General features: G+C 33.5%; 1 protein-coding gene across 3 annotated transcripts in view; it reads right to left on the bottom strand.

Annotated features, from left to right (window-relative positions):
- Window positions 1-26,543, bottom strand: part of LOC6031306 — a 64,167-nt gene extending 37,624 nt beyond the window's left edge. Inside the window, exons 1-2 of one of the 3 annotated variants that reach the window (XM_038265508.1) lie at window positions 26,340-26,543; window positions 6,521-6,969 (exon numbers count right to left, since the gene is read on the bottom strand). In XM_038265508.1, the coding sequence (XP_038121436.1) occupies window positions 6,521-6,647 (127 nt within the window). In that variant the 5' untranslated portion in view covers window positions 6,648-6,969; window positions 26,340-26,543. Of the gene's footprint in view, window positions 1-6,520; window positions 6,970-12,326; window positions 12,665-26,339 lie in introns of those variants that run through there. The other 2 variants (XM_038265507.1, XM_038265509.1) reach the window with 2 other exon arrangements.
- Between the last annotated feature and the right edge of the window lie 1,355 nt (window positions 26,544-27,898).

The raw sequence follows: 27,898 nt of genomic DNA, 5'->3' as shown, positions 1-27,898 counted from the left end.
AAAATTGAAATTTCAAACAGATTTTTTTTTTAACGTAATTTTTAATGTTATTTTGAATTTGCAATCGAAAAATATTTTAGAGATTTTTTAATAAACTGCCTCGTTTTCAAGATATAGCAACCGAAAGTTTGGTTTCAGTGAAATATTTGCATTTTTTCGATTTAAAAAATAGTGACCAAGACTAAAATTTCAAAAGGGCCAAACATTCAATATTAAGCCCTTTTGAATTGTTAGTCTTGATTAAAAAAATTAAAATATTGTTTTAGAAAAGATCATCGAAAAATTTCAAGAATGTTTCAATCTTCAATGACTCTTAGAAAATTTCATAGCAATTTTTTGAACTTAAAAAAACTATTTTCAGAATTGGTGGCTCATGGTCATTACAAAACTAAAATCAAAATCAAACTTCCGGTGGCAATATCTTGAGAGCGAGGCACTGTACCAAAAAATCTGTAAAGTATTTTTCGATTGCAAATTCAAATTTACATAAAAAATGAAGTCAAAAAAATTTTATGCATAAAATTTCAATGTTTCCAAAAATCATCTTTTTTAAAAAAAAGTTCATAAATCGGCGGCAAAATTTTTGACCATACTTTTCTTTAGCTCAAAAGTTGCAGGATTGTGTTCCCTTAAACCAGGGGTGCTCAAAGTTTTTGGATGCTGGGCCAAATGTGAAGCTCAAATTAGCTTGCGGGCCAAATATTGATAGTTTAAAAAATGACTTTAATTTATTTTAATTTAAAAGAATTTAAAATACATCACCACTTGATGTTTATTTTGTTAATTTCTGTTATTTTTGAACACTTTCGTTATTATTATTTTCCAGCAATTAGGTCGATGCATATATTTAAAATGTTTTTGTCCCTTGAATCTGGCCATGGTCGAAGGTAGGCAAAAAAAGTAAAATAAATATAAAAATTTAAATTATAACATTTTCAACATTTCAATAAAAAAATCGCAAGAAAATGTTTCATACACTCGTACAGTTGATTTGAAATCAAAATTTTCAAAAAATGTAAGATTCGACGAAAAAAAAATTATGCAGAAAATCTTGTTGTAATTTTTATTTAATTTGTTGAGGTTCAACATGATTATTAAATTAATATGAAATACTTTCAGTTTTGCTATTAGGCTGTTGAAAATATTTTTCAAAGTTTATGTTGCCTCCTTCAAAATTGGTTCGAAAAATCAGGGGCAATATTTTTTTTTAGAAGTCTAAAGAAATTCCTTCAAAATTACAGATTTTTGAATATTTACGTACCATTTTTGTATGGATAGTTGTCGAAAAAATGATGCAAGCAGCTAGTTGAAAAAAAAAATGATTCTTCATTTGCAACAGGAGTGTTATAAAAGAGTTCTTTATTACAATTTATGTGTTATCAAGGATCTGACACGCTTTCAGTTTCCTGAAGTCACCGCCAGAGGCGCTGTCAATATTGTTTAAAAGTAGTTTTTGAAAAGGCCGTATGAAATTCATACTAATTATTTTTCCATTTTTTTGTAGGTTTTCACTATCTTTTGCTTTAATATTTGAGATTATTAGGAATATTACGTAATTTTTTCCTCGTTTGAAATTTATTAGAGTATTTGATCAGAATATTGCAAAGTTCTACTAGACCATACAATCAATACATACAACACAGTACACTAAAATAAAAATTAAATAGATTCAATTTCCTTGAAACAAAATAAATCACGTTTGATTCTTCCTTGGTTAGCGCTTTTAGAATACTTAAAGTCCTTCAAAAAAATTTTTAAATAGTTTTAAATACATCAAAGTACTGATATGCAAACATTAGGTGCTCGATGAAATTAAATGCTGTGCTCCTAGTTCAAATCTGCAATTAAATCTTTCAGAAGATAAATATGAACTTAAAAAGTTTCAATTTGTGTAAATTATGACCGATGCGCAGCATACGACCTTTTCAAAACGCCACGCGCAAAAAACTTGGTTCGATCTTGGTTCGATTTTGACTCCACTCGCTTTGCATGTGGATGACAGTCGTGACGTAGCCGTGGGTATTAAACATTTGAAAATTTTTCAACTGAACTGTTTTGCAGAAAACTCGCCATCCAAAATTGTTACATTTTTAGAAATTTATGACTCATCTTGCAGCGCAGCCTTGTTGGATGTTGTCGGAAAAAGGCTGAACTGATTATGGTATTAAAAATAAATATTCAAAGCAATTTCACTTATCGCCCATTTGGCTCACATTTTAAAACCATTAAAAAATAATTCCAACCATCTTCTCAAACCTCTTTGGAAACCACTTTGAGTGCCAAAAAACCGTCAGCACAATCTCTAAACTCCCCGATGTGTAATAAACTGTTTACTGCTACCACGGTTCCATCAGTACCCAGTGTTGTACTTTCCTTCAACCACTAAAACGAAACCAACAGCATTCTTCGGAACCCATAAAACTCGTTACAAACAGCAAAGTGCGCCAGCTGGTGCTCCTCGAGCAGCTCACTCGCAACCAATTATGGTCACCGTAATTGAATTCTTTTCCCCAGAAATCACTCAGTACTGTGGGGCGACCTTGAACTATACCACGCTTCATCGTGTTTCGTCACGTTATTGATTTCAACCGCGAATCGGCATTTTTCGACCCAAAATTGGGTGAAGCTTTTTGAAAGGAACCCCTTTTGTTGACCACCCTTAATTATTCATGATTGTACAGCGTTCCATCATGGGGGGTTTTTCCTCTCTTCTATCCTTTAAATAACCCAATTGGGAAGTGGTTTGGAGAGATTTTCCCCAAAATCACTCACCGCAGACCACCAATGAATCCATCCTGGAGGAGCATGATTTGGCAGGATAGAAATAGAAGTTGGAAAAAACATACACAAAAGAAACGAACTTTCCGCTGACGAGGAAAAACTTTTCGCGTTTTCTCCCACACACACACACACACACCCACACAAGTGGGCACGAATACACTCTCATGCATCGTTAGTTTTAATGGTTTTAATTGGCTTTTCCCTTTCCAGCTCACACACAGCTTAGCACAACTTTATGTTTTCAACGTTCGTCCGTCACGAAAGAAATTGATTACTCCAAGGTTTTTCTTTCGCCAAAGTGAGCAGCAGAGGCCAAGTTGGGTCGGTAATTAGAGGGGCAAAAGGCAGAGGAAAACTTCGCATAAGCTGGGTTCTATTTTTAAGGGGTTGGAAAACCCGATGAGTGATGGCTAGGTGAGAGTGACTTGGTGGCGATTTGTGTAGCTTACTTTTGAAAACGAATGAAATGAAGATTCAGTTGGGTGTAAGCTGGACACAGACCATTTTTATTTGACATTCAACTCGTCCAAAAAACTCTGCTGAGTTGAAAATGATTTTTAATTTTGGAGAAAGTCACTTTTTATTCTACGAAATTGGGTATATCTCTGCTTATATTAAACTAAAATTGGTACTTTTTCACGGAAATTGTTCAGAAAACTGTTCTCTACAGTGTAATTGATACGAAAATGTTTAAAAATATTATAGTGTTGTATGGCAGAGAAATGAAAAAAATACTGATGGGAACGTAATAGGTAATAAATAGCTTTTAAATGAAATACACTAATTTTAGCAATGTTTTATGCTCGAATTTGTATCCGGGCAATCAGTTGCTGTATTTTCATGACAAATTGTACAAAGAAAAGATTTTTATTCGATCGTTTTGAGCTATTTTGAGGTTCCAAGCTTGGATTTTGGGAAGAACTGGTAAATTTGGATTGGAAACTTTTTATCCGAGGTCAAATATGAGCAATTCTCTACGAAATTGGTCTTTTTTCTTCAATTTTAATTTTTGTATTTTTAATCCGAATGAAACTTTTTTGGTGCCTTCGGTATGCCCAAAGAAGCCATTTTGCATCATTAGTTTGTCCATATAATTTTCCATACAAATTTCGCAGCTGTCCATACAAAATTGATGTATGAAAATTCAAAAATCTGTATCTTTTGAAGGAATTTTTTGATCGATTTGGTGTCTTCGGCAAAATTGTAGGTATGAATACGGACTACACTGGAAAAAAGTGATACACGGTAAAAAAAATTTGGTGATTGTTTTATTTAACTTTTTATCACTAAAATTCGATTTGAAAAAATTCACTATTTTAAATTTTTTTTTATTTTTTTTATATGTTTTAGAGGACATAAAATACCAACTTTTCAAAAATTTCCATGTTGTGCAAAAAATCATTGACCGAGTTATGAATTTTCTAATCAATACTGATTTTTTCAATAAATCGAAATATTGGGCGCAAAATTTTTTCAACTTCATATTTCGATGTTATATCAAATTTGCAATCAAAAAGTACTTCAGTAAAATTTTGATAAAGTGCACCGTTTTCAAGTTAAATCCATATTTAGGTGACTTTTTTTTAAATAGTCGCAGTTTTTCATTTTTTTAAATTAGTGCACATGTTTGCACACTTTTGAAAAAAATATGTTTGAAAAGCTGAGAAAATTCTCTATATTTTGCTTCTTCGGACTTTGTTGTACGACCTTTAGTTGCTGAGATATTGCAATGCAAAGGTTTAAAAACAGGAAAATTGATGTTTTCTTAGTCTCACCCAAACAGCCCACCATTTTTTAATGTCGATATCTCAGCAACTAATGGTCCGATTTTCAATGTTAATACATGAAACATTTGTGAAATTTTCCGATCTTTTCGAAAACATTATTTTCAAAATTTTCAAATCGAGATTAACATTTCAAAAGGGCGTAATATTGAATGTTTGGCCCTTTTAAAATGTTAGTCTTGATTTGAAAATTTTGAAAATAATGTTTTCGAAAAGATCGAAAAATTTGTTCATATATTAACATTGAAAATCGGACCATTAGTTGCTGAGACATCGACATTAAAAAATGGTGGGCTGTTTGGGTGAGACTTAGAAAACATCAATTTTCCTGTTTTTAAACCTTTGCATTGCAATATCTCAGCAACTAAAGGTCGTATCAACAAAGTCCGAAGAAGCAAAATATAGAGAATTTTCTCAGCTTTTCAAACATATTTTTTCAAAAGTGTGCAAACATGTGCACTAATTTAAAAAAATGAAAAACCGCGACTATTTTCAAAAAAGTCACCTAAATATGGATTTAACTTGAAAACGGTGCACTTTATCAAAATTTTACTGAAGTACTTTTTGATTGCAAATTTGATATAACATCGAAATATGAAGTTGAAAAAAAATTGCGACCAATATTTCGATTTATTGAAAAAATCAGTATTGATTAAAAAAATTCATAACTCGGTCAATGATTTTTTGCACAACCTGGAAATTTCTGAAAAGTTGGCATTTTATGTCCTCTAAAACATATCAAAAAATAAAAAAAATTGAAAATAGTGTTTTTTTGCAAATCAAGTTTTAGTGATAAAAAGTTAAATAAAAAAATCACCAATTTTTTTTACCGTGCATCATTTTTTTCCAGTGTAGTCCATATCCATACCTACAACTTTGCCGAAGATACCAAATCGATCAAAAAATTCCTTCAAAAGATACAGATTTTTGAATTTTTTTACGTTTTTTTTAATGAATTAACAAATTGCTAATTGATTTTTAGAGTTTAACTACTTTTTCCAAAGACTTCTAAGCACTATTTAAAACTTTGCCGAAAACACCAAAGGAAAATTATTTTAATTTTTTATTATTTTTAAAATATTTAAGAAATCTCAAATATAGATTTTTTAAATATTTCTAAACAATTTTTGTATGAACAGCTGCCAAATTTAATGAAAACTCTTGAGATATTTTATAATAATTTTTCACAAACCATCGTTCGAAAAAAGGGAAAAACAAAGTCAATGTACAGCTCATTAATGATTTTTTATTTTTTTTTATTATTGAAATAATGTACCAAACATTGTCAAAACAATTTATGTTTAGAGTATGAGTTTAAATATGATTTTCTTGCAGAAAAACATTGTTGAAATAACGTAAATCTATTCTAGTTGATGAAACTTGGCAAAAAAAAATCATAGATGAGTTTAGAAAAGATTTAAATACAGCATCATACGCTTAATATCGCTTTGACTTATAAAATTATCCGACCTTAAAGATTTTGTTTTTTTGTTTTTCTTCTACCATAGCTTCCAGTACTGTTTGTTCATAATGTAACGTAACGAAGTTTGGGAAAAATAGATTATGCTGACTTGAAATTTGGCTGCTACCAAAAAATACCAAGCAAAATCTTTTAAAAATTGATGATTTACCAAAAAAATTTAGAGCTGCTAAAAATGTGTCAACTAAATTTCCTTGAATGATTTTCTTTCTTTTATAACCAACACTCACCTTCCACAGCAATAACCAAACTTTTCCATTGGTCTCATGTCAGTCCCACTTGACTTTCCTTCTCACAAACTTTTCAAAACTCATTCAATTGTAATTTAACTTTGATTGCTTTCCCAGGTCCCTTCAACACACACTTTCTTCCCAAACCCACCCAATGCAAATTTCCTCCCCGTTTTTTTCCTCCCGTTATCGTTATTGTGTTTACTACCGTTTCGAATTTCCCGCCGGATTTCCCCCAAACTCACCGTGTATTGCCGACTCGCCCGCGTGCAGAACGTCGTTGGCGGTCTTGGTGGCCGTTTCCTTCGCGGACTCGACGATCCCGCCGGGGCCACCGCCGTTGATTAGGGGCGAACTGCTGGCGCAACCCATTTTCCGGGTGTCCTTCTTTCTCGCTCTCGTTTTTCCTCTCCAAGTTTCGAGTTTCACTTTTTTCCCCGGCGAAAGGCGGACGCTGCGGGAAACTTGCTCGTTCCGCCGACGGGTGGTCGGTCCTGGCGAACGTCGTCGGTAATTGTCTAATTTAAGCACTTTTAAACTCACTCTTCAACGCGGGGCTTTTTTCTTCTTTTTTATGCTGATGCACACAACTTGGTAAATCACTTTGAGGGTGTCCCGTTTCTTGGGTGAAAAACGAAGGTTCTAATTTATGGCTAATATCTGTTCGAGCTCGTTGTCCCAAGTTTGCTGAACCCTGAAAAATGAGATCGTCCCAAAAGAGACAGAGAAAAGAGAAAAAATCAATACAAAATAATCAATTTAAATTGAGAAATTGGCGCTCCTTTCTATAAATACAACAAACGAGGGAAAACACCGAACTAACCTACAATCAAATCAATTGTTGATTAGTCCAACCAGGGAATCACCTGCGGGGCGGTGGTGAGAAAAGGAGGAACCAGATTTTATCGCCGTGGCCATTACCGCGTGAGTCACCTGCCCCGTGGTGTGTTGTGAATGAACCATCATCATCAATGGATTTTTCCCGCGTTCATTTCCCGGAAAACTAATGAATGGTGCAGCGCGACCATTGGAAAACAGGTTGCTCGTTTGGAAAATGCATTGTAAAAGTAGATTGGAGTGTGGGCGGGCAGAACTAATTAGCTTAACGTGGGAAAATTCCATGGAAAATTACCGAACAGTTGTAAGCTGTAGTGATTGAGTGTTTATCAGAGCAAACAAATCAATAGTTGTTTGATTACCCTTGGCTTCATGGAAAATGATTAAATATTTTCAAATGGTCAATTAAAAAAATATATTTGACAGATATATTTTTTAAATAAACTTATGATTTAGTGTGGAACTTGAACACTGAATTTGATAAAATTGTAACAAATAATTTCTAAAAAGGAACAGTTCTCTCAGATTTCGATCATTCGTTTTTTTTTTCAATCCGAATGAAACTTTTTTGGTGCCTTCGGTATGCCCAAAGTAGCCATTTTTCATCATTAGTTTGTTCATATAATTTTCCATACAAATTTGGCAGCTGGCCATACAAAAATGATGTATGAAAATGCAAAGATCTGTATCTTTTGAATGATTTTTTTTTAGCTTTTTGTAACTAAAACTTATTTTTTTCATATTCTGATCTGTTTTAGGAGACATCAAATGCAAACTTTTCAGAAATTACCAGGTTCTGCAAAAAAATCATTGACCAAGTTATGAGTTTTTGAATCAGTAATGATTTTTTCAAAAAATCGAAATAATGGTCGCAAAAATTTTTTAACTTTATTTTTCGATGTGAAATCAAATTTGGAATCAAGTAGTACTTAAGAGAATTTTTGATAAAGTGCACCGTTTTCAAGTTAAATCCATTTTCAGGTGACTTTTTTGAAAATAGTCGAAGTTTTTCATTTTTTTTAATTAGTGCACACTTTAAAAAGAAAAAAAATATAAGCTGAGAAAATTCTCTTGATTTAGCTTTATTGAACTTTGTTGAAACGACCCTTAGTTGCTGAGATATTGCCATGCAAAGGTTAAAAAACAAGAAAATTGATGTTTTCTAAGTCTCACACAAACAACCATCGCCATTTTCTAATGTCGATATCTCAGCAACTAATGGTCCGATTTACAATGTTAAAATATGAAACATTCGTGAAATTTTCCTATCATTCCAGAAAAAATATTTTTCAAAAATTTTAAATCAAGACAAACATTTTAAAAGGGCCAAACATTCAATATAACGCCCTTTTAAAAGGTTAGCATTTTAAAAGGGCGTTAAGCGAAAAGTAAAGTTGAAAAAAGTTTGCAACTAATATTTGGGTAATTCTCCGCCAACTCACACAGCAGTTGCCCCGACCCCTCTTCGATTTGCGTGAAACTTTGTCCTAAGGGGTAACTTTTGTCCCTGATCACGAATCCGAGGTCCGTTTTTTGATATCTCGTGACGGAGGGCGGTACGACCCTTCCATTTTTGCACATGCGAAAAAAGAGGTGTTTTTCAATAATTTGCAGCCTGAAACGGTGATGAGATAGAAATTTGGTGTCAAAGGGACTTTTATGTAAAATTAGACGCCCGATTTGATGGCGTACTCAGAATTCCGAAAAAACGTATTTTTCATCGAAAAAAACACTAAAAAAGTTTTAAAAATTCTCCCATTTTCCGTTACTTGACTGTAAAAAATTTTGGAACATGTCATTTTATGGGAAATTTAATGTACTTTTCGAATCTACATTGTCCCAGAAGGGTCATTTTTTCATTTAGAACAAAATTTTTCATTTTAAAATTTCGTGTTTTTTCTAACTTTGCAGGGTTATTTTTTAGAGTGTAACAATGTTCTACAAAGTTGTAGAGCAGACAATTACAAAAATTTTGATATATATACATAAGGGGTTTGCTTATAAACATCACAAGTTATCACGATTTTACGAAAAAAAGTTTTAAAAAAGTTGGTCGTCATCGATCATGGCCGTTCATGGTCACCCGCGACAGACACGGACGACGAAACAAAGAGAAACGCAAAAAGTAACTTTTTCAAAACTTTTTTTCGTAAAATCGCGATAACTTGTGGGCAACTTTTCCCGATTTCGTGTGAGTTGGTAGAGAATTACCCATTTCGATTTTTTGAAAAAATAGTATTGATGCAAAAATTCATTACTCGGTCAATGATTTTTTGCACAACCTGGAAATTTCTGAAAAGTTGGCATTTGATATCTCCTAAAACAGACCAGAAAATGAAAAAATAAATAAAAATAGTGTTTTTTTGTAAATCAAGTTTAAGTGACAAAAAGTTAAATCAAAAATCATAATTTTTTTACCGTGTATAATTTTTTTCAGTGTAGTCCTTATCCATACCTGAAACTTTGCCGAAGACACCAAATCGCTCAAAAAATTCCTTCAAAAGATGCAGATCTATGCATTTTCATACATCATTTTTGTATGGACAGCTGCCATATTTGTATGAAAATTATATGGACAAACTAATGATGCAAAATGGCTTCTTTGGGCATACCGAAGGCACCAAAAAAGTTTCAGTTGGATTAAAAATTACAAAAAATTAAATTGATGAAAAAAGACCGTTTTCGTAGAGAATTGCTCAAAGGAAAAACGATTTGATAAAACTTAATTCATAATTTGTTTCGATCTTTGCAGCTTTGCAATTTTTTATATTTTTTATTGAAACATATTTTTTTTATTTTTTAGACAAACAAAAACAGGCAGAGTTCACGGAATCGCTATAAACCAGCCAATCACAAAGTATGTAAAATTGTTGTTTTGATTAATATAATAAAGTCAATTAAGAAACAGAATTATTTGTTATTTTATTTTATTTTTCTTTAAAACCATAATTTAGAATTGCAAAATCATTTATTTCATGATTAAAATTCAACCTGAATATAGTTTTATGTAATATGTTGTGAGCACCTCCATTGGAACTAGAAACATTGCATTTAACAAAAAATGCTCAACGAACTGTGATCTTAAGAATTTCCATAAATAGTTTACCAACATTTTCACTAAACAACGCTGTTTCAAGAGGGTGACATTGACCTAAAAAACTTGATGAATTTCCCGAAAAAATGACGTGTCGGAAATTGTTATCACCAAGCGGTTTTTTTTTTCAATTTATATTTATAAAATCTAAATCTTTTCCCTGCTCCACAAGTCAAAACGTGTTGTGTTATCTTAAGCATCTGTGATAATTTTGAGCAAAAATTGTTGAGATTAACTCATCGGTACCCGAGCCTAAAGCTGGTGAAAAATAGTTTTTCATACAGAAATTACTTGTTAAAATTGTTGATAACTTTGCAGGATCTGATTCAACAGCTTTTGTATGTTCTACCAAGTTGTACAGAATTGATTTTGGTATAAAAATCTCACGTTAAAGATGATTTGGATGGAGGTAGTGCACCGTATAGACCAAACCATAAGAAAATTGGATTTTCTTTACATTTTTTTTTTTATTTTTCGCATCTCAACGGGTAAATGTTGACCGATTTTGCTCATATTTGGCCTAGAGTCCTAAAATAGCTAAAGGAACAAGATTCAGTTTGTGAGGCGAGGTTTTGAGAAGTCATATATTCCTAGTGTCCAATCACAATTGGTGAATTTACAAAAAAAATCAAATCAAAAAATCAAATTATTCGCTCTACAGCATTGCCTTGGCGTTCTCGATTGCGAGATTCCTACTCGAAACTAGGTGTCCGAAGAAGGCTTGATTGTTGAGGCAATTGCAAACCTCTTTTTACACCTTAGCTTCCATCCACCCGGGATTCGAACTGACGACCTTTGGATTTTTAGTCCAACTGTCTACCAGCGACTCCACCGAGGCAGGACCCAAACAGCAAAAAATCCGATGGTAAAATCGCATGCAAAAGCATGCACATCACCTTCGTCAAAATAAACACTTAATATTACACACTGCATGTACAAATTTTGCAAACCAACGGGATTCAAACCCAGTACCAACAGTAAGGACTGGCGCCTTAGCCCTCTCGGCCGTCAGACCGATAAAAAGGTGTAAGGATAAACGCATATATGAGCTTGAAATTTCGGTCAAGTAGGTTTCCCATACTGATGAGCTACATATTTCAGAGTGTAATATTACACAGAATTTCATAAAATAATGCAAAATTTATTTTACACCCAGGCCTTTTACTCGCAGCTGGATTACTACTTTATTTGCTGTGCAGGGAGACGACTCCTACACCTGGACTGAGCTATCGACCTAACCTTTTAGACCGGGGCCAACATTTACTTCCCCATCCGACGGAAGGCGTGGTCAGACCAATCTCGACTGGGATCGAACCCAAGCCGACTGGGTGAGAGGCAACCACGCTAACCCCCAAACCACGGTTCCCGGATAAACATTTTTAAAAATTACAATAACTCTTCTAGAATACATGCAAATTCTCAATTTTCACGAACCACCATTTTTGTTTTTTTCTTTTTCTACAACTTTGTAGGATATCGTAACACTCTAGAGAAAAGCCCTGCAATGTATCAAATAACACACAATTTCAACGTAAATATTATTGTATTTAATGTAAACATGGCCCATCAGGAATTTTGCAGAGTTTTAAAAACAATAAAATTTTCATTTAAATTGCATGTCTCACAATGTTCAAAAGGCGAGTACCGGAAATGGCAGAGGTTACAAAACTATGTTTTATCATTATTTATGATTAAATCATACTTATTTCGATATTTTCAGTACGCCATCAAACTGGGCTTAAATTTTTGCATTGCATGTTACTTTGAATTCAAATTTCGAACAAAAAAAATATGAATTTTATAAATCAAAACAAATGGATGCTGTTTTAACCACCACAAGATATCAAATAAAAAATTCTTAAAGTTGGAACACATCTAGTTACATATTGATTATCTTTCAAAATCGTTCCTTTCTGATTTTTTAAGTTAAAGTTTTAAGTAAACACAGATTTGCAAAAAAAAAAAAACAAACCACTTTGATGTTAACATCAATATAAAAGTCCTACAAATAGTATCTAATTAAAACCGAAATCGTATTTGAACAACATACAAATTCCATAATCAGCAGATCCATAAAATTCAAATCGAATTAAAGCCAATCTAATTTCGCAGAAGCTTACCTTCTCGGAAAATACCACAACAGGCAGTCCTATAGAACTACAGGAGACTTGGCTCAACCAAGGTCTGCAATTCCAGCTTGAACTTGAGTAAGCAGCACTAATTAACACCACATCAGAGCACAAAAAAAAACAATCTCACTGAACACCACAAACAACAAGGCTCTAATGCCCACAAACGGCCCTGAAAAACTGTCCAACCTCAATTATCACCTGCTGAGGCCACTCGATTCCGTTTGGAGCTCGAAGTCCAGTTACTTTTTTCAATTGTGCGGCCACCGTCTAGATTCGCGGTCACAACAAAACTGACCAAAGTCCACGCCAGGCTCGCCGACTATACGCGGCGTTCCAATTCCTTGTTCGGCGTGTGCACGAGGCGGAACTTTGATCCTTAGTACCTCAACATCCCTCCGCATTTACTCTCCCCTCCCCCTTTTGATGTTGAACTCAACGCTTGTCCTGGTACAGGAGGGGGGGGGGCATTAAACATGCCACACGTAGCCATAACAGCTAACGGCTCCAAAACAGGAGCGCGAGCAACTACGACGACGACGAGGAGGTCCTTTCGTGTTCTAGCTTAGTAGTAGCGAGTTACGACACACGGCACCAGTCCACTACAAACAAATCAAATAATTAGTTCGTGTGGGGCTCGCGAGGAGTCTACAACGGCTGGGAAACGGCTACTGGAAATTACATTGGGGGAATGGACTTTCGACAAATCGACGTCGTCGTGCTATCTTGTCGCACCTGCAATTTCGACGTTCCATTACTGACCATTAAATGCATTGTCCCGAAGTTTGGTTTAAGTTGGTTGCTGGAGTCCCGAGTTATAATTACAAATGTTTGCGGTAGTCTAACTTGTACGTGCGTCAAACGCGTTCTGACCTGAAATCCCTTTGGCCAGTTGTCACACTTACATCAGTGACAAGATAGCACGACAAGATTGAAACTACTTTCATATGTAAAGTGAAAAAAAATGCACGGAGTTTTTTCGGATTTCGTTTAATACCTCAGATTGAAATCAAATTTTGGGGTGAGCTGCAAAAAATGGCGTTCTTAACTCAATTTGACCCAAAATGCACGTACGACAAGTTAGTACGACGGCGTCGAAATGGTATTGGTTTTGACTTTGAATAATTTTAAAGCAGTTTGAAAACAATGTAAAAACATACAATTTTTGAATGAAAAAATAGGAAATAGTACCATAATTAACACTTGTTCGTAGGGTTTGCTTAGCCCACATTTCTATGATCATTTTTATCAACAAATCTCAAAAAAATGTAAAGGTTATCAAAATATATGTCAGGATAGTATCGCAAAATTTCAAACTTTTAAGCTTATCAGAATAGTCTTTAAAATACTCACCCAACGGTGAACAAGCAACTCCTTATGCTTTGACATCAAAATTTGTGTGAAAAATGATATATGAAAATTCAAAAATCTGTATCTTTTGAAGGAATTTTTTTATCGATTTGGTGTCTTCGGCAAAGTTGTAGGTATGGATAAGGACTACACTGACAAAGATGATACACGGTAAAAAAAAATTGGTGGTTTTAAATTTATTTTTTAATCACTAACACTTGATTTGTAAGAAAAAAACACTTTTTTTTATATGTTTCAGGGGACATAAAATGCCAACTTTTCAGAATTTTCCAGGTTGTGCAAAAAAATCTTTGACCGAGTTATGCATTTTTGAATCAGTACTGATTTTTTCAAAAAAAAAATCGAAATATTGGTTGCAAAAATTTTTCAACTTCATTTTTCGATGTAAAATCAAATTTTCAATCAAAAAGTACTTGAGTGAAATTTTTATAAAGCACACCGTTTTCAAGTTAAACCAATTTTTATGTAAATTTTTGAAAATAGTCGCAGCTTTCCATTTTTTTAAACAAGTGCAATGTTTGCCCACGTTTGAAAAAATATTTTAGAAGTGCTGAGAAAATTCTCTATTTTTTGCTTTATTGAACTTTGTTGATACGAAATTTAGTTGCTGAGATATTGCCATGCAAAGGCTTAAAAATCAGGAAAATTGAAACAAACAACCCACCATTTTCTAACGTCGATATCTCAGCAACTAATGGTCCGATTTACAATGATAAAATATGAAACATTCGTGAAATTTTCCGATCTTTTCGAAAAGATTATTTTCAAATCAAGACTAATATTTTAAAAGGGCCAAACTTTCAATATTACGCCCTTCTAAAATGTTAGTTTTATTCAAAAATTAAAAAAAAAATAAATATTTTTTTCGAAGGGATCGGGAATTTTTATGAATGTTTCATATTTAAACATTGAAAATTGGACCATTAGTTCCTGAGACATCGACGTTAGAAAATGGTTGGTTGTTTGGGTGAGACTCAGAAAACATCAATTTTCCTGCTTTTTAAGCATTTGCATGGCTATATTTTAGCAACTTAATGTCGTATCAACAAAGTTCAATAAAGCAAAAAATAGAGAATTTTTTCAGCTTTTCAAAAATATATTTTCAAACGTGGGCAAACATTGCACTTGTTTAAAAAAATGAAAAACTGCGACTATTTTCAAAAAAGTTACCTATACATGGCTTTAACTTGAAAACGGTGCACTTTATAAAAATTTCACTAGAGTACTTTTTGATTGATAATTTGATTTTACATCGAAAAATGAAGTTGAAAAATTTTTGCGACCTATATTTCGATTTTTTGAAAAAATCCGTACTTGGTCAAAGATTGTTTGCACAACCTGGAAATTTCTGAAAAGTTCGCATTTGATGTCTCCTAAAACATACAAAAAATTAAAAATTAAAAATAGTGTTTTTTTTTGCAAATCAAGTTTTAGTGCCATAAAGTTAAATTTAAATCACCATTTTTTTTACCGTGCATCATTTTTTTCAGTGTAGTCCTTATTCATACCTATAACTTTGCCGAAGACATCGATCAAAAAATTCCTTCAAAAGATACAGATTTTTTAATTTTCGTATATGAGCAGTTCTCTCAGATTTCGGTCATTCCATTTTTTTTTTGTATTTTTTAATCCGACTGAAACTTTTTTGGTGCCTCCGGTATGCCCAAAGAAACCATTTTGCATCATATAATTGTCCATACAAATTTGGCAGCTGTCCATACAAAAATGATTTATGAAAATTCAAAAATCTGTTTCTTTTGAAGGAATTTTTTGATCGTTTTGGGCGTAATATTGAATTTTTGGCCCTTTTAAAATGTTAGTCTTGATTTAACATTTTGGAAAGTATTTTTTTTCGAAAAGATCGGAAAATTTCACGAATGTTTCATATTTTAACATTGTGAATCGGACCATTAGTTGCTGAGATATCGACATTAGAAAATGGTGGGTTGTTTGGGTGAGACTTAGAAAACAACAATTTTCCTGTTTTTAAACACTTGCATGGCAATATCTCAGCAACTAAGGGTCGTACCAACAAAGTTCAAAAATGCAAAATATAGAGAATTTTCTCAGATTTCCAAAATTATTTTTTTCAAAAGTGAGAAAACTAGTGCACTAACATTCAAAAATGAAAAACTGCGATTATTTTCAAAAAAGTCACACCAGTATTTCGATTTTTTGAAAAAATTAGTATTGATTAAAAATTTATAAACTGCTCAAAAAATTTTACACAACTTGGAAATTTATGAAAAGTTGGCATTTGCATTTAACACTAGTTCAGTTGTTTTGCAATCATTAGTTTTCAAAAAATCTAAGATCTGACAAAAACAAAAATTGTATCGAAAAAAAAGATTTTGCATCGAAAATTTTCAAAAAATCTTAAGATTTTTTAATAAACCCAATCAAGCTAAAAATGATTTAAAACGCAGGAGAATGTATTTTAATTTGATTTCAGCTGGTTGCACTTGAATTTTCATTGAAATTTTGAAGTTTATTGTAAAAATATTTTTTTTGCCCGCTGATTTTTCGGGCCAATTTTGAAGGCCCCCTGACAAAAACTTTTAAAAATATTTGTACCAGCCTAAAAAATATGAAAAAAAGTATTTTTTTGCAAATCAAGTTTTAGTGACAAAAAGTTTAATGAAAAATCACCAAAAGTTTTTTTAACGTGTATCATTTTTTTTCAGTGTAGTCCATATCCATACCTACAACTTTGCCGAGGACACCAAATCGATCAAAAAAATCCTCCAAAAGATACAGATTTTTGAATTTTCATGCATCATTTTCAGCACTTAAATGGATGCTGAAAAGTTGAACTTTTCATGAATAATTGAATTAGTAATCCACTCCAAGGGTGCTATTCGGAATTGCAAAAAACGTTGTGTGGAACTCGTTGCAAAACTTGATTTTTTCATCACTCGTCGTATTTATCCAACTCGGTGAATTTCGTTGGATAATGTTCGACTCGTGCTGAAAAATTCTATTTTTGCAACTTGTTGCATAAACTACTATTTGAATTTATGAAAATTGCCGATGTACAGTACCGTAAAAAGTGTTTTTTTCTTGTTTTCGTTAAATCTCACATTTTTTGAAAACTAATGATTGCAAAACAGCTGAACTAGTGTAAAATGCATTTTTTAAACAGTCTTGTTATTAAAATTTTACCACTTTTCTTGTATAATGCCACTTTTGCAGTCTTAATTGAGGTAAAATTACATCATTAAAGAAGTAATTTTCAACCTCCCAGAATTACACCTTCCAAATATATACTATTTTTTACAGTGAGACAGTGCTTCCATTTGAGCTAAAACGGAAAATTTTAAGTTTTGAGGGGCGATTTTATAAATGCTGCAAAATTGTTCAACAAACAAGATTGCACTTTGTACTGGAATTTTTTTAGCACAATATGTTGATCTACCCCACTATATTGTTATTACAATTTGTTAGCACTACGAACATTCAAGATTTTAAAAATACGGAAAGCAAAACACTCGAATTTGATCTAGATTGCAAACCAAAATTCATGCCTTCAGCAATCCTCACCACAATGAACATGCTCCTACTATCGAGAAATTCTGTGTTGCCCACAGTCAGCATGTAACGGCATTTCCACCACTCATGTTGCATGATTATTACTCCATTAGTGTTTGGTATACACACACACACATTTTCCAGCACGTAGTGTTTGGTGGTGAAAAACATGCACCTCGTGCCCTCTCATGAACGAGCAGCCATACGAGTTCGTTTCGGTTAGGCACTTGAACCGAGCAGAAACGCCGCAGCACGGGACGGCACAATCCATGTCTAAACCAGAGCTCCTCGTATTAGTGCCGGAGTGTGGTTGGTTGGTTCTAATCTAGGACATGACCGACGACGGCACTGGAAATCACTTTCTCCAAGTGGAGCTTAATGTGGAAAATTTCAAAATGGGAGCTCGCTCGACTGGTGGGGTTGACTCTATCGTTGGTGCATAGTCATAGCAGTAATCGTTTTTGGAAAGTGAATATCTGGGCATTTCTTGAGTGGAACTATGGTGGAGTTTGTACAAATATGGTGAATTTTCTTTTGAGGGTCTATGAAATTTTTTTGATCTGATTTTTACAAGCTTAATAAACTCTTAATCATATTTTACAAAAAAAAAACTCGATAATTTTCAAAAAACAGAAAAAAACTACCTCCTGAGTCTTTCTCAACATCATCTTTGTTCCATGTTTGATGATTATTTTGATATTTCATCTCGATTCTCACATTTATATTGTTGTACCAAATGCTTCTGCTTTTGTGCAAATTGAAACGCGTAACAGTTGGTGAAACAAGTCTCGTTGAGGTGTACCTGTTTTTATTATTATGCTTCCTGAATATATATTTTGGGACGCTTGTTAAAGGAAGTCATATTTTTGAATATTCAGCAGATCGTTTTCGGGGAGAACATAAATTGTTGCATGCCGTTGACGGCATCCATCAATCTGAATATTCAATAACAGGCTTTATCCCTCCCTAAAAGTACGTAATAATGGTGCACATAAAATGTGCAATTTGTGGCTTCCTGCACTTCATGATAATTTATAACTTCATTCTGTGCTGCTTCATCAAAAACATTGAGTGAAAATTGAGCTTGGCACCTTTTGTCTTCTTTCCTAGAACAACATTTTTCCATATTCGCGAAAAATCAAAACGGAAGAAAAACTAAAAAAAGTCACCATTCGCGAGGCACACAAAAAAAACCAACGCGAAACGAACGTTGAAACTTGTTTTCCATGTCAGATTTTCGGGGTGCTTCCTTCCTTTGCGCTGCAAAACGAAACTAATGAATGCATTAGCTTTAATGGTCAAAGTTCACTTTCGAGCTTTTCGTTGTACGCTTCGGGAAAGTTCGAAAAAAGATGGAGGCAACTTTTCGTTGTCGTTTTATTTTTGAACTTGAACGTGACTGTGGTGGAAAAGCGGAGGATTGTGTAATTTGCGTTAAAAGCTGTTATTAGATGTAAATAATTGCACTGTTCTTTGCTAAATGAGATCGCAAGTTTTGTTTGCGGCAGATCGGATGGTGTTCTCGTGTTTGAATTTTTTATAAGTAGTTATTCACGATGAATTGTTTAAAATTACATATAAAAAAATGCTTTCACAATTTCTCTGATCCATCAATGTATAACAAAATGTTTTATACCCGAGCATGGGTAAATGACAAAGAACATACGCAATAATACTTTTCCCTGGTATCGTTACCAAATTTTGGTATTCCTGGACCCTTTAAAATTTGTCTTAAGGATTATGCAAGAACAAAATGTGGTATCATACTAATTTAAGGTATTGTATTGATATTGCAAAATTGCAGAATTTGTCAATGGTCGAACACCACATTTTGGTATTATTTTGGTATTAAAGTGTTTTATAAAATTCCTCTGAAACTATGCGAAAATTTTGACCAATTTTGACAAAATAATTAATTTTGCGCTAAAATGATGCCTCAAAACCAATGCTTTCATTGAAAACCGGAAATTTCAAACTTGTTTTTAAAATTTTTTGATATACCCCCTAAAGAAATGACTTGAAATTGTGGAAAAGGTATTTTGGTATTATTTTGGTATTGAAGTGTTTCATCAAATTGCTCTGAAACTATGGCATTTTTTTATAAATTTAGACGAGATAATTAATTTTGTGAGTTCAATTTGTTGGGTGGTGACGCGCGGTCAATTATGTGGCATTGTGAGTGAAAAGAAGAGAATTTTATTTCGTGTTTCATCCTGATTGGCTTGCTCAAGTCCTTCCTACATCATCGTTGATCGGGAGGCACGACGTCGTGTGAATTGTTGCATTAAAATAAGTTTAAGTATTACTGTAAATGACTGTAAAAAAGTCCTTCCTATATCATCAATGTCGTCTGGGTAATCGTGATGAAAAATTACATTTATTCAGTATTTAAATACCTGTGCGCGAGTGTTTTGGTGTGCTAACTAGAAAGACCTTCCCATAGCATCGTTGCTCGGAAGGCTCGCCGACGGGTTTGTTATGAAAGTCCTCCCCATAGCATCGTAGCTCGGGAGGCATCGAAAAGCCAATACCTTATCCTACTAACCAAAAAAAAAATAATCACGTGATGCTTGAAGGAGATGCTGTGGATTCAACGGTCTGAAGCGGTATCAACAAGTATATAGCGAAAAACTATGTGCTTGATGAGTCTGCAACTTCAACAATCGGACTAACATTCCTCCCTTTGGTTGAACTGCAGGCTTCATGGGAGGGCGCCGGTATTGACTAATAAAGTCGGGGTCTTCAGGGGTTAAACAGTGAACGGATGGTTGGCTCCCACTGATCATTTTTGATTCATTGTTTAACTTCAGCTGATCTGTCAATAACGGAGTAGCAGCTCATTGGCAGTCAACCATGCTCATGCTCATGCTCATGCTCAAATTTGGACGAGATAATTAATTTTGTGCTAAAATTACTTGAAACTCAAAAATGTTAAAGCTGATTTTCCTTTTTATTTGATTTACCCATAAAGTTTTTTTTTAAATCGTTGAAATTTCTCTAAGTCAGGATAATCAAATACTTTGAAAAACGAGTCAATAGGGTGGAATCGAAAATTAGTTTCTTCAGCAACACATTTTTTGGGTACCTTTTAGGGTCCCAAACAACCTCTCAAAATTTGGGAGCGATTGGTTAAGCCCACGATTGGCGCAAAGCTAATGAAATTTGTATGAAAATTACTATGGGGAAACTTGAATTTTCACATTTTTTAAATTACAAAATTCATGTTTTATTATTTTATGAAACTAACACCGTAGAAATATAGCCCTCAATGTCCTTAACAACTCTCTCGAAGACAGAATTGTGCTAACTTGCTTCTAACAAAAGTTACAGAGCGTTCAAGAGAGTCATTTCGGAATACTCGGTAAAAATCATACTTTTTGCCAACACTGCCAAGTCAAGTGGAAAATTTCGTAAACTATAATATATTTGAGGAATTGGGGTGCATTTTAACTAAATAATGTCTTCTGAACATTTCTTCATATCGATTTTACGTAAGGCTCATCAAAATATAATAACAATCGTATTTATTTTGTATTTCATGGTTCCTTCGGCAATGTTGGCAGAAGATGTGAGTTTCACTGATTATTTCAATACACTACTTTTGAAAACTCTGTTTCTTTTTTGTGACGCACTTTAGCACCAAACTGTCTTTGGGAGAGTTGTTCAGGACATCTAGGGCTATACTTCTACAGTGCTAGTTTCATAAAATAATAAAACATGATTTTTGTAAATTCAAAATTGTGAAAATTCAAGTTTCCCCATAGTAATTTCCATACAAATTTCATTCGCTTTGTGCCAATCGTGGGCTTAACCAATCGCTCCCAAATTTTGGGAGGTTGTTTGGGACCCTAAAAGGTACCGTAAACCGGGGTGACTTTGATAGGATTTCAATTTGTTTTTAGAACATTTTCCAACAGGTAAGGTTTTTCTCAAGATTATTATTTTTAAAACATGTACTGGGGTAGGCCACACGAAGTCCATGCACTATTTTGCAAAAAAAGTTTTTTCAATAGTGTTTAGAAAAATAGTTACGTTAAAAATTCTTGATTTTAATTCCGGGGTGACTTTGATAGTCATAGTTTTTCTTGTTAAAATCATATTTAAGATGTTCAAACTTTATTTGTACGTTAAATGTACCATCACTAAAGTAGCTGATATAGTTTGTAAGAAAAAAAATCAATGTTTATATTAAGTTAACTAAGTTTATAAGCTTTTTAACAAAATACATATAAATTTTAGGTAAAATTGTTAAAAAGTCTGAATTTTGCCTGAATATTGTTAAAAATTGTTTTGTTTATCGATTTATATTGCATTTTATACTGAATTCGGAGCACGAATCACAAGTTTTCACATTTTACATGAAATTTGTTCAACTGAATTTGCCTATAAATTTGGAGATTTTTTTAAATTGTGTTTCAAAAACACATATTATTTATTATTTACAAACTTATTTAACCTTCTCCTAGTGGAAAATTGTCCAAAGAATCCGAAAATGCATTCCGTTTTCCGATTAAAAATCATGTTCATTGAGAAAATCATGACACTTTGAGAAGTTTAAAATAATGACTTTCATCCACATTTTCTTAACTATAGTTAACTAACTTTATAAGCTTTTTAAAAATTTATGAAAAGTTCTTCATGAGGTACTTTGAACACTTCTCTACCACGGTCAGTAGGTTTCTGAACCATTCCTTACGTATTTTAATTGTACTCTTCATTTTGCGGAAAAATCGCAAACCTATCAAAGTCACCCCGGCTATCTAAGTCACCCCGTTTTACGGTACCCAAAAAAACGTGTTGCTGATTGGATTTTTGTCATTTTAAATTTTTCAATATAACTAGATTCCACCCTAACGAGTCAATCGACAGATTATCGAATTTTGGTGAATTTCAATCCAGTTTCATTTTAATAACATTTATTTTTCAATTTTGTTATTTTTCAGAAGCTTCAAGAACTTCAAGCACAAGTTTTCAAGTTGTATGTTGTATGTTTTATGTTTTATGTTTTATGTTTTATGTTTTATGTTTTATGTTTTATGTTTTATGTTTTATGTTTTATGTTTTATGTTTTATGTTTTATGTTTTATGTTTTATGTTTTATGTTTTATGTTTTATGTTTTATGTTTTATGTTTTATGTTTTATGTTTTATGTTTTATGTTTTATGTTTTATGTTTTATGTTTTATGTTTTATGTTTTATGTTTTATGTTTTATGTTTTATGTTTATGTTTTATGTTTTATGTTTTATGTTTTATGTTTTATGTTTTATGTTTTATGTTTTATGTTTTATGTTTTATGTTTTATGTTTTATGTTTTATGTTTTATGTTTTATGTTTTATGTTTTATGTTTTATGTTTTATGTTTTATGTTTTATGTTTTATGTTTTATGTTTTATGTTTTATGTTTTATGTTTTATGTTTTATGTTTTATGTTTTATGTTTTATGTTTTATGTTTTATGTTTTATGTTTTATGTTTTATGTTTTATGTTTTATGTTTTATGTTTTATGTTTTATGTTTTATGTTTTATGTTTTATGTTTTATGTTTTATGTTTTATGTTTTATGTTTTATGTTTTATGTTTTATGTTTTATGTTTATGTTTTATGTTTTATGTTTTATGTTTTATGTTTTATGTTTTATGTTTTATGTTTTATGTTTTATGTTTATGTTTTATGTTTTATGTTTTATGTTTTATGTTTTATGTTTTATGTTTTATGTTTTATGTTTTATGTTTTATGTTTTATGTTTTATGTTTTATGTTTTATGTTTATGTTTTATGTTTTATGTTTATGTTTTATGTTTTATGTTTTATGTTTATGTTTATGTTTTATGTTTTATGTTTTATGTTTTATGTTTTATGTTTTATGTTTTATGTTTTATGTTTTATGTTTTATGTTTTATGTTTTATGTTTGATGTTTTATGTTTTATGTTTTATGTTTTATGTTTTATGTTTTATGTTTTATGTTTGATGTTTTATGTTTTATGTTTTATGTTTTATGTTTTATGTTTTATGTTTTATGTTTTATGTTTTATGTTTTATGTTTTATGTTTTTTTCTGCTTTTGCGTTTTTTAGTTTTTTAGTTTTTGTTTTTTTGTTTTTTTTTTGTGTTTTGATTTTTTTTGTTTTCTGATTTTTTTTTTGTTTTTTAGGGCGATGAAAATATTTTAAAATGTTTTTGTCCCTTGTCTCTGGCCGGAATTGAGGGGGGAAAGGGCAAAAAAATATAAATATTAAAATAACATGCCATAATTTCAACATTTGCATGGAAAAAGTGTTTTAAAATATATTTTACACTAGTTCAGTTGTTTTTCAATAAAAGTTTTCAAAAAATGTAAAATTTGACGAAAACAAAAATTTTAGCGAAAAAAAAACTTTAGCGATAGTAGACATCGAAAATTTTCAAAAATTCAAAAGATTTTTAAATCAACCCAAACATGCTAAAAATGATTTTAAACGCAGGGGAATTCATTTTGAATTGATTTTAACTAATTGCGCTTAAATTTTCATAAAAATATTGAAGTTTTTTGAAAAAAAAAATTTCCCCCTGATTTTTCGGGCTAAAATTGAAGGGGGGGGGACAAAAACTTTAAATAAAACTTGTACTAGCCTTAGTTTTTATTTTTTTTTTATTTATATGAGTGATTGATTTTTCAGCTCCCTTTCAAAATACTCCAGATTGTTTTCAGCGTTTGGGTCAGAGGCCGTGTTACACTCCATACAAAATTTTTTTATTGAAAGTTTTATTACGAGGGAGGGGGGGGTCGAAAAATCTGATTTTTTGCGTTACGACTATGATAATTTTGCGATTAATTCCTACCTGTTACACGCCACGGATAAAACTGCTAAGAATAGTGTTGATCAAAATGCCACTTCAAGTGTACTATTTCATCGCTGGATTGAAAGTAAATGTTGATAATCCGTGACTGCTTGCGGTGAAATTTGTAATTTGTATTCGTCTCTGCGACACCTATCGATCCAGTGACAGTCAGAAAAAAACTAACTTAATCCACCTATGTGGTTGATGCCTTCCACACTTGTTACCAACAATGGGTAATATGAGTGGTTTGGACACATATTTCAGCTATTTTTTTTAGGTCCAGAAAAATAAGTACACAGATATAACTTAATTTGTCATAACTCGAGACAGGGTTGCCAGATCTTCAATTATGTGGACTCGTTGGAAAGTTCTTTCGATTACCTAACCAACGATGGGTCGGATGATGGATCCGGACATAGTTTACATACATTTAAGTGAGATCCGGCTTCAAAAAAGTACATAAATATCGCTTAAGTGGTCATAACTCGAGACAGGGTTGCCAGATCTTCAATTATGTGGACCCGTTGGAAAAGTCTCTCGATTACCTAAACACCGATGGGTCGGATGATGGACCCGGACATCGTTTACATGCATTTAAGTGAGAATCGGCTTCAAAAAAGTACATAAATATCACTTAAGTGGTCATAACTCGAGACAGGGTTGCCAGATCTTCAATTATGTGGACCCGTTGGAAAAGTCTCTCGATTACCTAACCAACGATGGGTCGGATGATGGACCCGGACATCGTTTACATACATTTAAGTGAGATCCGGCTTCAAAAAAGTACATAAATATCACTTAAGTCGCCATAACTCGAGACATGGTTGCCAGATCTTCAATGTTGTGGACTCGTTGGAAAGGTCTCTCGATTACCTAACCAATGATGGGTCGGATGATTGATCCGGACATCGTTTACATGCATTTAAGTGAGATCCGGCTTCAAAAAAGTACATAAATATCACTTAAGTGGTCATAACTTGAAACAGGGTTGCCAGATCTTCAATTATGTGGACCCGTTGGAAAAGTCTCTCGATTACCTAACTAACGATGGGTCGGATGATGGACCCGGACATCGTTTACATACATTTAAGTGAGATCCGGCTTCAAAAAAGTACATCAATATCACTTAAGTCGTCATAACTCGAGACATGGTTGCCAGATCTTCAATTATGTGGACTCGTTGGAAAGGTCTCTCGATTACCTAACCAACGATGGGTCGGATGATGGATCCGGACATCGTTTACATGCATTTAAGTGAGATCCGGCTTCAAAAAAGTACATAAATATCACTTAAGTGGTCATAACTCGAGACAGGGTTGCCAGATCTTCGATGTTGTGGACTCGTTGGAAAGGTCTTTTGATTACCTAACCAACGATGAGTTGGATGATGGTGCCGGACATCGTTTACATACATTTAAGTGAGATCCGGCTTCAAAAAAGTACATACATATCACTTATGTGGTCATAACTCGAGACAGGGTTGCCAGATCTTCGATGTTGTGGACTCGTTGGAAAGGTTTCTCAATTACCTGACCAACGATGGGTCGGATGATGGATCCGGACATCGTTTACATGCATTTAAGTGAGATCCGGCTTCAAAAAGTACTTAAATATCACTTAAGTGGTCATAACTCGAGACAGGGTTGCCAGATCTTCAATTATGTGCATTCGTTGGAAAGATCTCTCAATTATCTAACCAACGAAGGGTTGGATGATGGATCCGGACATCGTTTACATACATTTAAGTGAGATCCGGCTTCAAAAAAGTACATACAAATCACTTAAGTGGTCATAACTCGAGACAGGGTTGCCAGATCTTCGATGTTGTGGACTCGTTGGAAAGGTCTTTTGATTACCTAACCAACGATGGGTCGGATGATGGATCTGGACATCGTTTACATGCATATAATTGAGATCCGGATATATGTGAAAACACATTTTTATACATTACTTTTTAACTACTTATCGAAACTTCAAACAATTCAATAGCGATGTATGGGACCCTAAACCAAGTCGAATGCAACTGGTTCGATCAAAATCGGTTCAGCCAGTGCTGAGAAAACTTGGCAAGATTTTTGAACACATACATACATACACACACACACATACACACACACACACATACACACACACACATACACACACACACACATACACACACACACACACACATACACACACACAGACATTTGTTCAGTTTTCGATTCTGAGTCGATATGTATATATGAAGGTGGGTCTTCGAGCTTTTAATAAAAAGTTCATTTTTAGAGCAGGATTATAGCCTTACCTCAGTGAGGAAGGCAAAACGAGATCAAAGAATCCGCAGAGGGGCTTTTTCCAGGCAATCGTTATTCGCTTGAAAAGATTTGATATTACATAGTGCAAATTCCTAATTCAATGATCAATGACGTCACGTCATGTAATGCCTTAAACTTCCGAAAATAGTGTCCCATTTTTCATTACCACTTAAAACTATCGTGCCATATTTTTAAACAACACTTTGTAACGCACTTTCATGTCACTTTCCCGTCACACCACACCGGTCCAGAATCTCAGCCATTTCCCAGGAAATTATTGCGCCATTTAGGTTTGTTTCAGCACTCTCCCTTCGTTCAAGCCAAAAAATGGGGCCCAGAAAAACTAAAGCCTCGGGGGGAAAAATTCCAGCCGATTTTCTTCAGCGAAAGCTTTCGCCGTAGTCCGCCGTCGACGACGTTTTCGCATCACTGTTTTTTTTTCGCACGTTCCCACTCGACTCGAAAGAATTCGCCACCTAACCGGAAGGAACCGACCAGACCACACACACACACACAACCCACTGCCGGGGCCAGCGGACTCGGGACATAAATTGATGCCAACAAATGGGCGCCAAACATTCAACCGATTACGTAGTCGAAGAGGATTCGGGCAGACGCCGAGGAGAGCCGGCCCTCAAAATAGAAACCTTTCGAAGTCAAATTTGCTTGAATTTTTTTGTTCGACTGCGAAAGAGAGCGAAAACCGAAACGGAGCTTTCGAGTGCCGAACTTTTTTGCTTGGATTTTCGACTGGGACCGGGTCGGGTTACCGTGGTACTGGTTGAATGTTTTGTACTACTTTTCAGCTGATGTGCCCTTTCTGGTAGGTATTTTGGTTTGCGAGCATAAACAACCGAAGCCTATTTCCAACGTTGTTTGTGGCGGTTGTAAGTATAGGCACAAACATGTTGGCAAACTTTGTCGGAATGTCATCGCAAGCCGAATCCCGGGTGAAACTATTTCGAGCCGAGTTGCAGTGTTACAGTTACAGAGTTACAGTGTTACAGTTTAGAAATAGCGAGTAAATCGTCTTACAGTAATGAGGAAATTCACTAACCTCGATACCTAGAACTTGAAAAAAAAACTAACAGTAATTTTTTTATGCAAATAAAACTAAACAAGAAGATATAAAACTGTTACACAATCAGCATCAAGATAATTCCGTCATTATTTAACAAAATGTCCTATTAAATAATGTATTGTACGAATTTTCGGACAACATATGATTTTTGTATCCCATTTCTCAAAGGCAGAGGAAATTGAATTTTGAATTTGTTTTTTTTTCCATTTTCCTATGGGCTAAAAATTGTATTTGAATTCCTCTAATAGTGAAGTTAAACTAAAAACTGCGCACGCCATTTTCACTCTACTATTTAAAGCGCTGATTTATGGCCCTTGAGTTGGCATTTCACGATACACACACAGCAACAGCAACAGCAGCGACTGCGACGACGTAGTCAAAGTTTCAACAACCCTTAATAATGGCACATTCGTGCGGAAAAATAATTAAATTAAAAGCTACCGGCTAGAACCGGGACGCTCTCGCAAC

This window comes from Culex quinquefasciatus, chromosome 3, assembly GCF_015732765.1.
Source record: "Culex quinquefasciatus strain JHB chromosome 3, VPISU_Cqui_1.0_pri_paternal, whole genome shotgun sequence".
Classification (NCBI taxonomy): domain Eukaryota; kingdom Metazoa; phylum Arthropoda; class Insecta; order Diptera; family Culicidae; genus Culex; species Culex quinquefasciatus.
The sequence above is the reverse complement of the archived record's forward strand: the minus strand, read 5'-3'. Positions and strand labels throughout refer to the sequence as shown.